This window comes from Bactrocera oleae, chromosome 4 (assembly GCF_042242935.1).
Source record: "Bactrocera oleae isolate idBacOlea1 chromosome 4, idBacOlea1, whole genome shotgun sequence".
NCBI classification, from domain to species: Eukaryota; Metazoa; Arthropoda; class Insecta; order Diptera; family Tephritidae; genus Bactrocera; species Bactrocera oleae.
The window spans coordinates 44346788-44358391 of record NC_091538.1 but is presented as its reverse complement, the minus strand read 5'-3'; the positions used below and the strand labels follow the sequence as shown (position 1 = coordinate 44358391).

Genomic DNA, 11604 nt, shown 5'->3' with positions numbered 1-11604 from the left:
TTAAAAGTTAAAGTTATTCACGTGACAATTTAATTCATATTTCAATAAATTTTCATATTTCAGTAACCCCACACAATTCTGTATATTTTTTTCAATGAAAAAAAAAGCGATTTGTTTTATAGAGATCGAAATGCTTTTAAAAGAAATCACAGAAAAAAGAATGGCGTTAACATGAAATGGAAGAAATTTTGAAATTAATAAATTTTCTATGTATATAAGTTCAAAAAAACTGTCACGTCAAATGTCAAAATGTCAGACACAAGCAATAAAAAAATTGATATTTAGAGAATAGCAGATAAGTCCTCATGCATCTGGAAAATATTATCTATAGCAAAATTATGATATTGGATGTCCAGTTCGTTGTTGAAGAGGTCCAGTCAACTTTTTCGCGGTTAGATCAAGGTTAAGAGGGAGAGTAGGAGGTAGAGTCTTCTATCGAGAGCTCGCATTCAAATCTTGTTTCAGGCTACCTGACCACTGTAACGTCTTTCAAGTGTATGTGGCTGCTATTAAAGTAGCAGTAGATGTACTGCTTCGAAGTGCTGCTTTCTTCGTAATGGTGTGCATTCACTTCGATAGCCGAGCGTCTATACTGGCTTTGAACTCACTGACTGGGACTTTTCCTATATTAGACTTATATGGATGCCAAGTCACAGCGGAATTGCCGGAAACTGCAGAGCCGATTTGTTTGCTAGGGTGGGTGGGTTTCATCCGATTGGAACGAGTCGATCGTCTGATTTCCTCTTGCATTCTAGGTTTCTTCTAGGGCTGATGCCATAATTAGCATCATACGCTTACTTGAAGTAAATTTTAAATATAAAAGATTGCAAAGCCTTTTTTTGTATGAAAGTTCAGCCTTTCTTTGATTCCTAAGTTGGTGCTTATGAGAAATCGTAAAATTTCATTCCTTTTTCTAATTTTATATGATATAACATTTTACTATATTATCTGCTCTGGCTCTAAATACTTTCAGTGATGCAAGAATTTAATATCGGGTTGTGGTGACCAAGTAGCAAAACAGATAAATTTATTCAACAAAGCTATGCGGATATTGTCAAAAGTCATCTAGAGTTAATATTTTCATATTATGTTCAGTATTCAGAACTTGATGTTTGGAGCATAATATTTATTTGGCAGACGATTGAAGTAATATATCGTTATCGCGATATTCACAATCCCCCTGTTATCATCGCTTCTTACTCTAACTTGTTCAGGGAATGAATATTTAAAAGGTTTTTAATAGTGATAGCTTTCGTTGTCTAATACAGGCTGTAATTTTAAATATTGTTTAATCTTCCTCTTCATTTTTGATTGTTAAAATAGAGTCAAAATTACTAATTTAATAGTAATATAAAAATACCGCTTTACCGGTTATACTTACTTTAAAAATCTTTTCCCACATTTTACCAAAATTTCGAAATTTCATTGACACATTTTCAATTTGCTCTTTGCAGTACATATTTTAAATTTTTCATAAATTCCTATTCAGTCACTGCGCAGCGCTCGCCTTTTGCAACAAGCATCAGCTCGTGCTGTGCGGCACCAAGCCAATCAAGCTAATCCGAATTTTCGAATACAATTTACTCAATTTAATATCTTCGGTGCATGCGACACAAATCACCAGCCGCGATGGCAAGTTGTTTACCACTTGTCTACGAAAGAACATTTGTTGCAACACGGCATAAAAAATCAACGTTATTACAAGCGAAAAACTCAAACTATAAAAAAAAGTATTAAATGTGCTATGCTATTCAAGTATAGACTAATATGTATAAGTTAAAGTGTCGCTTCAGTTGTCGAAGATCCCAAATTCCACACCGATAATGATCGCAAATTGTCAACAAATTTTCAATAATAAAATCAAACTGTACTCTGTTGTTCACGCAGCATAATATTTATGTAGGTATGTAAGTTCGTTTGTTTGTATTTGTAAAACTATCTGACTCATCTCCTCAATGCAGTTGGCAGCTTGCTTGCTACGCTGCGGAATTTTTGTGACTTCAGCGCATCGATCCGGTGCGGTTGGCAGTTTATTTAATGTGTGTGGGAGTGTTTTATTAATTGCTGATGCCACACATTTTTCGCGATTACAAGTGCTGGTAGACATGAATTGAATCGTGCCCTTTGCACGATTAAGTAGCCATAAATATTAATATTTTTTATGACACTTGACAAGAGCTTTCATTTAAGTTTTAGAATATTTTAACATTGGAGTATTTATACATATAGATGAGGGCTTGTAAGCGTAATTACTATCGATTGTATACATAAATAATAAAGAAATAAAATATATAATTTTTAGTCTTATATTGGTGAGAATTTATTTTATGTCTTAATTATTTGCTAGGAGCCCTTTTCTTAATTACATTTTAGAAATCATTGTCTTTATTTTTGCATAATATTGGGAAAAGCTGACAACAAGCTGTTCTCCGTCGAAATAAAATTCAGATCCAAACTTGATTTAACAAAAAATAATTGTTATTACTCATCACAAAGAATTTGCTGAAGAATATCGCGGTTTGCTAACTATTCCAAACAGAAGACTTAAGAGACAAACCTGTTGCGTTTAAAATAAACTAAATCGCAAGCAAGTAAGCGCTAAGCTAGTTGTAATGTCTTAGCCTACTTTTAGGCTTGTTTTATCGATCGATGTGTCATGCGAGAAATTGCACAATACAAAGCAAATAAAAATATACGGAACGGAAACTTAAAAGACTGATATTTGAATACATGCAAAAGAACCTCGAGATAAACTTGAATAAATCTCCTATTTTTTAAGTTCTGACAATACTATACTTGTTTTATATACGTTATTAAAATCACAATATTTTCTTACTAACTAACACTAACCGAGGGAAATATCCGTGATGAACTGAACATATAGATCAATATATTTTGATTTTCACATGCTTGGGTACATATTTTAATATATTGTATATACGTACGTATGAGCCCTGTTGTTCAAAATATCGATTTTGCAAATTTTACAAGAAAGGAGGAGGAGGAAATATATACGGCGGAACTTATTTTTCAATTTCTAACACAACGATTAAGATAAAAATTAAGACAAATTAAGCAATTCAGTCCTTTAATATGTGACAACGTTAGGAATGATGACGCAAATTTTCAAAGTGGTGGTTGAGGAAGGATATTATTTTAACTACAGTTTTAAAAATTTTCCGAACATTAGTGTGGAATATCTGATGGTCCTCAAATACGACAGTTAATAAATTATATATGACTATTCTGAAAATTAAAGCTTGGAAAAGTTTTTTGATCATGGTTGAAAATTTCTTTGGTAACCATAAAGTATCAAATGATGAAGAAATTGTGAAAAAATATGCTGATCAACTTTCAGACTCTAACAGCAAACATGAGTATTAAGTTAGGCTATCCACAATTATCTGGACTTGTTTTAAGATAATTTAGGATATCATAGTGAGAAACAGTGAGAGCAGTTCCACCACAATCTAAAAGTGGTGGAAAATGTATCAAAGTTGTGCGGATCTTCACGGAATGGCAGATTGCCGCTGGTCCTTAAAAGAAGATATTAAAATAGAAATGCTCTTTAAAGAAGTTTCACTGAAGTATAATTTATGTTCTCGACATTTTTCCCACTGTTTACTATGATGTATCCAAATTTTTTTAAACAAAACTGACTTTGATTTTTTATGTAAAATGGAAATAAAGATTTAAAATTTATGAGAGAAAATGTTACGAAATCATTGATAGTTTCATGAAGCGTGGACAAAAATGGATTCTAAACCGTTATTATATCTAGAACAACAAAACCACTGTATAGCATGTGCAATATACTGCCAGAGGATACATATGAAAAATATATGTACATATATATAATCCCACTAAGAGCTATAATCATTATTTTTTTCAATATAAAAATATATTTTAATACTTAAAAAAAAAACATATCAATTAAGTTATAATTTAGTTCGGATGGTACATAAGGTATAGACAGACCATATTACTAAAATGTTTTTTGTAACTTTGAATCACATACAAACAAGTAGAATCTCAGTTCCACATTTAAACTATTTTTGATATGGTAATATTTTTCGGAATATTTTTTACAATAAGAAATATTGCTTATTTTTAAATATTTCGAAACTGTCGTCAAAAATATTTTCCAAAAACTTTCTAGAAAAAAAGTTTTGCTTAAGCACTAACTGAATGTGACGAGGTTTTTAGAGTTCCAAAATCATCAACATGTAAACAAGAAAGACTTGAGAAAAAGTAAAAATATATATCTGACATTAGCGATTAAAAAATTTTTTTTTTTTTAAGAAGAATTATGCTCTATCACCAGCACCTAACATATACGCATGTAAAATTGAATCATGGTAATTTAAGGAAATTTTTTCTCAAATACAATATGTTGTAATGCTTACATTGCAATACTAAATGTATTGATAGAATTTGTTTAGTTCAATTACTCAGATCTAAGTAAAAAGGAATTTTTAATTAATCTCAAATTCCTGTTTTCTGCTTCTCAAAACAAAAACAACAATCTCTCTTAAAGTTCTTCTTATAAGAAGAATAATTAAAATATTGAGCGAAACGAGTATTAAACTAAGCGAAAAAAAAATTATTTTCGCTATGTTGATATTCTGCATATTGCGAGCGTGGCACTAAACAATATGACAATACTGTTATCTATTTTAATATTTTACCATTTACCCACAGAACTCACTTTAAAACGCCTGAGTACCAGATAATCGACTGCAAGCTAACCATTAACATTTTTCTTAACATCTCTCATTGAAGATCAGCACATCCAAGCGATTAGCAAACACCCGACCCATATAAAAATTTAGTTTTACCCAAGGAAACCCGGTTATTCAACAACCTTGACCTCAAAACAAAACTTGATTAGTAAACACTCGTAATTTAAATGCTCTTCAATTCCACATTTTGTTTATTTACAGCAATGCCAATAACAACAGCAACACATCCAAAGCATTGCACTTCAGCTTTGAATTTGCATCAAATTTGCATAACTGCAAAATTCCTGAAGAAGAATAAATCAACAAAAATCTCGTGTGCGACCTACACAGTGAACGAACGCGTTCCAATTGAAAATATTGCAAAATGATTTGAGACCATGAAATTTATGTGCAACACGCTGCCACAGCTGCCACATAAATTCCCACCCAACGAGGTGCAAGTGCAATAAACAAAAAAAAACATACGGAGAAGAAATAAACGCTAATGACTGGCGCTTTAGCAGCTAACTCAGTATTTAAAGCCAAACAGCAAAGAAAAAAAAAAAACAACAATAACAACTGTCATAAAAACAAACAAACGAAACTCCGATTTAATCTCAATGGCGCTTGGGCAGCAAGCGAAGACCATTTGTCCCTCGGCCACCGTTCAATAAAAAGCCAATAAATTCTGTAGCAAACGTTGAAAAACCAACAACAACAATTATACAATATAATAGTAAGTGAATTCAGTTGAAATTGTATTAAACTGCGCTTAGCTGCTCTGGCGCGAGCAGGTTGTTAACATGCTTATGTTTGCATTGCAGCCAACGAGTCAACCGACAAGCGGAAAAAGTGCACAAAACGGTAGCACAAAGAGCTAGAAATTAATTACCCGTCTATAAGTAGCGCATGCGCCAAGCACAACAATACAGAAAACCAAACAACAATGACAGCAGCGCCATAAAACAAACACAGCTCCAGCCGCTTCAGTCGTTAAGCAGCCGCTAAGCGTCTTCGTAGATACAGCTACCGCGATAAGCCGCAGCAGTTACACTATCGCAAATGCACACGAGCTAATCTACAAGAAAATTCTTGCAATTTCTGCCTCTTAGGCACGCTTGTTGTTGTTCTTATTGTTCCATCGATTTATGTATGCTTGTTAGCCCAGCTTTTGAACAGGAAGCGCAAATGCTTTTGCAGAAGTAACATCGACACCTCCTACTCCACCTGCTGGGCAGCGCAACCCGTCAGCCGTTGACCAGCCTGACCTGCAGCACAGCCAAAGGTCTAGCATTGGCAGCTAGCGCGCTTGTGGCAGCTCAGGGCACATGAGACGCCTACTGTCTAACCTACAGCTCATGCTTAGGGCGGCAAACCTACTCAGCTCGTAGGCATAAATCAGCTGCACCGCTAAAGTGAACATGAAGCCCCCCGAGAATCCCTCACTAGGTTCTAGTGCGCGCTGAAATGACTTTCCACTGAACTCGCACGCGTAGGTGTTTCTATAAATACAAAGCGTTTTAGTGGCTGGAAATTAGTTGCAGCGCGGCCTTTATGGGATTACCTGTGTGCTAAGCCTCTACAAACTCCAATATATACAAATCATTAGCCTCTTATCGTCATTATCGCCGTTGTTTACGTGAAAAGTGTCGCGAAAGCGTCGGTAAAAATTCTCACAACAAATAAAGTTTGCTGGAAGGCCTGGAAACTATTTTCATTCGTGACAATGTTTAAGAAATCGAAAGCTGCTTCAACGCATTACAATCGCTGATCGCGGATGGGAAATTAATTGTCGCATTGTATTTTCAGTTGACAATCGAAATCTATTTACAATCTTACGGCTTTTTTTTTATAAATACAACGAGTGTATGGAAAAATAGTTCCGGTGTGGTGACAAACGTTTCATTTCCAATGGATAAATCGAATTTCCGGGTAAATATAATATATAGTATCAAATAATTGTTAAGTAGTCTGATCTCTCAATGCATTACATAAAACACAATTGTTTAAAATAGAAATGTAAATATAGTTTAAAACGCAGAAGTTTACGGTGTCTGTCTGCTGCTTAAAGCATTGTGAGTTTTTTAAATTATTGCTCCTGGACGGAATAAAAATAGTCCTCAACGGGAACTGCGTGAAGTTACAAAGTTACTGAAAGTGCTATAGTTCTGTCTCTGAATAAGTTCGAGGATCATATAATGAAAAGGAATATTTGAAAGATATGGTATCATTCATTATTGAGACAATATATGAATCTTAATTATGAACTAAACTATCTTACCGAAATTTTCTCTGCTATTATTAGAAAATATACTAAATCAAATAAATCAATAACTACGCCAAACTCCCAGTTTTCCTTTGGATTTCTAAGATTTCAATAAATCTCTTCAATACCTACTCATACTTACTCATTCCTAACAAAATATGGTATCATTCATTATTGAGACAATATATGAATCTTAATTATGAACTAAACTATCTTACCGAAATTTTCTCTGCTATTATTAGAAAATATACTAAATCAAATAAATCAATAACTACGCCAAACTCCCAGTTTTCCTTTGGATTTCTAAGATTTCAATAAATCTCTTCAATACCTACTCATACTTACTCATTCCTAACAAAATATGGTATCATTCCTAAGTAATCAGAAATGAAAATTGGCAAAAGCCCTAAATAAGGTAACAATCTTATAATAACGCTCAAAACTCAAATACTCAATAAATGTATTGATTTTGATCTGCCGATTCACTCAGCTTTACAATACGTAGTTTTTTATAATCTTCATAAATCAAGTGCGTTCATATTATATTATGTTTTCTCGATGATTTCTTAAATTTTAATTGAGTTATTAACTAGTTAGGTAGGTTGAAACTTATTTATTTGTAAAAAAATATATTGCCAAAAATATTAGTTTGATCTGTAAATTTGATCTGAGAAATTTCACTCACTCCATTAAGCTGAGAATTACTGATGTGGTATGAAAGAGGGATAACAACACAAGATAAGGTAAAGGACATTTCAAAATGAAGTGATTTTCTGTAGTTAAATGATATTGCAGCTACAGCTTTTAATCGAAATTTGGAAATTTTGGATTTGGTTTGCGTCCCTGACCAACTAATTGCGTTACGAGGAATAATATTTTATTCAAAACCCAAGCGTATTGTGAATTTTAAGATAGAACTACTGACTTCATTCAATGCTTTGGAGAAATCAGTGGACATTGAAAAAATTGCAAATTCAACTATAAAAGTTCAGAGCCTAAATTTGGAGGTAGATTTTTGAGAGACTTACTTTGTACCCTAGCATAAATTCAAGGTGATTAATTTAAATAATTTGCTTGAACGCAAGATTAAACATTTTTTTAATCTCAGATGGATAGGACTCTTCACAAGTCAAAGATAAAGCAAAAAAATATATTTATTAAAGTATTCAATGAAAAACAATTTCAATGTTTCCGCTATGAAACTATTTGTATTTTCTGGTTACAAGAGAAAGTTAAGATTGCTTTTGTTTTCTGTAAAATATTATATACTATATGACATCCATTTTATTGAATCGGCAGCCTACCTTCGAATATTAATGGTTAATTATCAGACTGACTGTCTGTGCAAGCGTTAAGCGATTAAGTAAAAATTAAGATACCTTGATAAAGCTTGATACAGTTGTTCCTTGTTATCCGAAGGAAGTTGGTAGTGCAGAAAGTGCTATAACTAAGTGAAAATAGATGAAAGCCGCCCTCCCATATAACAGTTATGCTTAAAACTATTACGATTACTCACTAAATAAATACTTCAGAAGTATTAAATTTTTTATGCTATATGACACGAAATGGCCTCAGAGGAGCCGGTGTCCAAACTAGACAATGGGCGTGACTCCGCCCACCTCTAGGTAAAATCCGACATCACTGAACTTGCTACACCAATTATTTTTTTCAAATTTGGTACATACCATTAACCTGACATTTTTATCTTACAACGTGAAAATGGGCGAATTCGAACTACAACCACGCCTACTTCTTATATATAACAATTTTTAATTCCTTCTGAATTCTGAATAAAATGTTGCAGAAACAGTGCTTTTAAGGTGTCATCACCATCATCATCTCGTCTAAAATTGTCTAAATCAGGCCAACACTTCTCCTAGCCTCCATATACCTAATATATCCGATTTTCCAGTCAATGTTAAACAGTTTATTGATGTCAATATGTGCGATATTTTAATGGAATTAAATCTTTTCTTAACCACTAGCTAAATGTGAAGGAAATCGGCCAAAACCCCAACCCCTTATATGATATTAATGTAGAATAGTATATATAATATATATAATAAATAGTTTTAGTTAAATATAATAGATGTGATCCATTCACAGTTAAATTCTTTCCCAACATTTTTAATAAAAAGTTTTGTCAAGACCTGGAGGTATTTCCCCGACTTTCATCCTTGCTTACTTATAAAATGTTCGTTTCACACGAACTTAGCCATTGTTTACTTGTTTTTATTCAAATCCGGTTATTATTTATTATATAAATAAATTTGATGCTTCGATATTAGTGGTTCCAGAATACTTTAGGTTCATGCCACACATTCGGCTGATTCAGAATTATATTGAAATATTTCATAGACATTAAGCTGCATATCTTTTAGTATTTACTTATACATACAACAACTAAACCAGACTAAACAAACCTTTCCATATTAACTCAGTATAATTGCAATATTTAAAACTTTTCCATGTCCACATACTAATACGTTTATTATTGACCTTCCCTTTACTTTGAACTTGTCAACAAATTTTTCTAGCTTTTAGCCGGCTTAGTATTATCGCTTAGCTTGTCGCAGCACACTTGTCGCTGTCAACAGAACACAATCTTCAATCAATCACCGTTTCAGCGACAACAGCAGACTCAATTACGACAACAATTACAGCAACAGCAACAACAACAACGCCAGCAGCAGCAAGGCTTTCCGAACGCACTTAACACGTTACAGCCGCTCGGCACCACTTTGGGGTCAATTCCGCCCATCTCACCGCTCGGCAGCTTAGTGCCGCAGGTGAATAACCTGTTGATATTTCATATACTTAATCATATATGTATACTTTAGTAATTATTTCAAGAAATGCTAACCATTATTCACTTGCATTTTTTTCAAGAATTCCTTTCGCATATACAATCGTCTGGATCAGCCGAACTATGTGCCGATCACCGCCTATCAAAACGAGCTCAACTACGACGGCAGCTTCTCGTACGGTTACGCCTCCGCAGATGGTACTACCGCCCAGGCGCAGGGGTATGTTAAAAATTTGGGCCTAGGCGAAGATGTCGAAGCTCAGGTGGTCCAAGGTTCATATTCGTATACTTCACCGGAGGGCACACCCATTACCGTACGCTACATCGCAGATGAGAACGGTAAGCTGGCACTTAAATTATTTAATTTACTTTCAAACTCATTCAATCACTTTGAACCCACTCAAGGTTTTCGCGCTGAGGGAGCCCATATACCAACGCCTCCCCCCATACCCGATGCAATAGCCAAATCACTGCAATACATCGCGAGCGTGCCACCCTATCAGCAGGGGGGAAATCCTAATTTGAATCCTTATCAAACACCGTTTCGACAATTTGCTGGCGGCCAGCAGCAAAGACCCGGCCAACAACAACAATTGACACCATTTCAACTACAACAACAGCGCGCTTATCAGCAACAACTAGCAGGTCAGCTGCAGCCTCCCTTCGCACAGTTTTCAGGCGGTCAACAGCAGCCACAAGCGAATGCCTTCTTTGGCGGCGGCATCGGTGCTGGTGTGGGGGGTGCTGGCCAGTTTCCAAGTCAGTTTGGCGACCTGAGTGGTCAAAACTTCACGCAGCAACCGCAAAATATACAACACGAACAGCAACAGCAAGCGTTGCAACAGCAACAACAGCAGAAACATCAACAACAACAGCAGCAGCAACAACAACAACAACAGCAACAGCAATTGGCAACACAAGAGTTGCGCTCAAGGCCCAATCAGCTGGTAAACCCTTTCGGCTACAATCAATATCGCCGCTACAAAAAAGCCGCTCCAACGAAGAATTAAACAAAAACACCAACAACTACTCATACGTAAAGAGTTACTAAAGGGTTTATATATATTATTTAATTTTTAATTTAATAATTAATTTTTTTACTCGGTTGCTGCTTAACTTATTTCGCTAAGCGTTTTAGCTTTAATTCAAATAAAGTTCTTTTGTGTGTGGTTTATATTTAATTATGTAACTTTTATATAATGTATTACTACTATTGATGAAATCGAATGAAATAGTCATTTTTAGTAATTCAAATACATGAAATACATGTGCATGGAAAATCCAAATTACAGGCTTTTATTTTACTTAAATCTCTTTTAAGCTATTGCATATTCTATCGCGGGGACTGAATCAAGAAATTCCGTAACGGAAATAAACCTAACACGCTTAATGTTTGTATATCTGTCTACATGCAACATATGTATGTATATATGTACACTAATTAATTCATGCGATTTATTTATGTATGAGCATGCATAGATATCGACGCATATTTTGCGAGCCATGGAAAAGTATTTTCGAATTGCGGGGTTTGCGGGGTTGAGACTTTTCCCTTCCAAAAGAAACATCAGAAAGTTGTTCACTTTATAATTTTTAGATTTTGCCATTGTCGTTAAAAGACACTTGTAGGCAAACGCATGTTCAACTTCGCTGATAAAAATTTTATTTTAAAATAAATAATGATCCACAAGAATCCACAAACAAACATGGGATCATCATTGACACGGTATTTTCCAGATATTATATTTAGAGGATATCAAATCTCAAACTTATGTTTCTTATTTCAGTTACCATTAACCTATAATTTCAAT

General features: G+C 34.3%; 1 protein-coding gene across 1 annotated transcript; it reads left to right on the top strand.

Annotated features, from left to right (window-relative positions):
* Nucleotides 1–6271: 6271 nt before the first annotated feature.
* Cpr47Ee (Cuticular protein 47Ee) lies at nt 6272–10969 on the top strand. The gene is made up of 4 exons (XM_014243569.3): nt 6272–6653; nt 9525–9776; nt 9877–10132; nt 10199–10969. Exons 1-4 carry the CDS (start codon nt 6633–6635, stop codon nt 10801–10803), a joined length of 1134 nt encoding a protein of 377 aa, XP_014099044.2. The 5' UTR covers nt 6272–6632; the 3' UTR covers nt 10804–10969.
* The last annotated feature ends 635 nt before the right edge of the window (nt 10970–11604 follow it).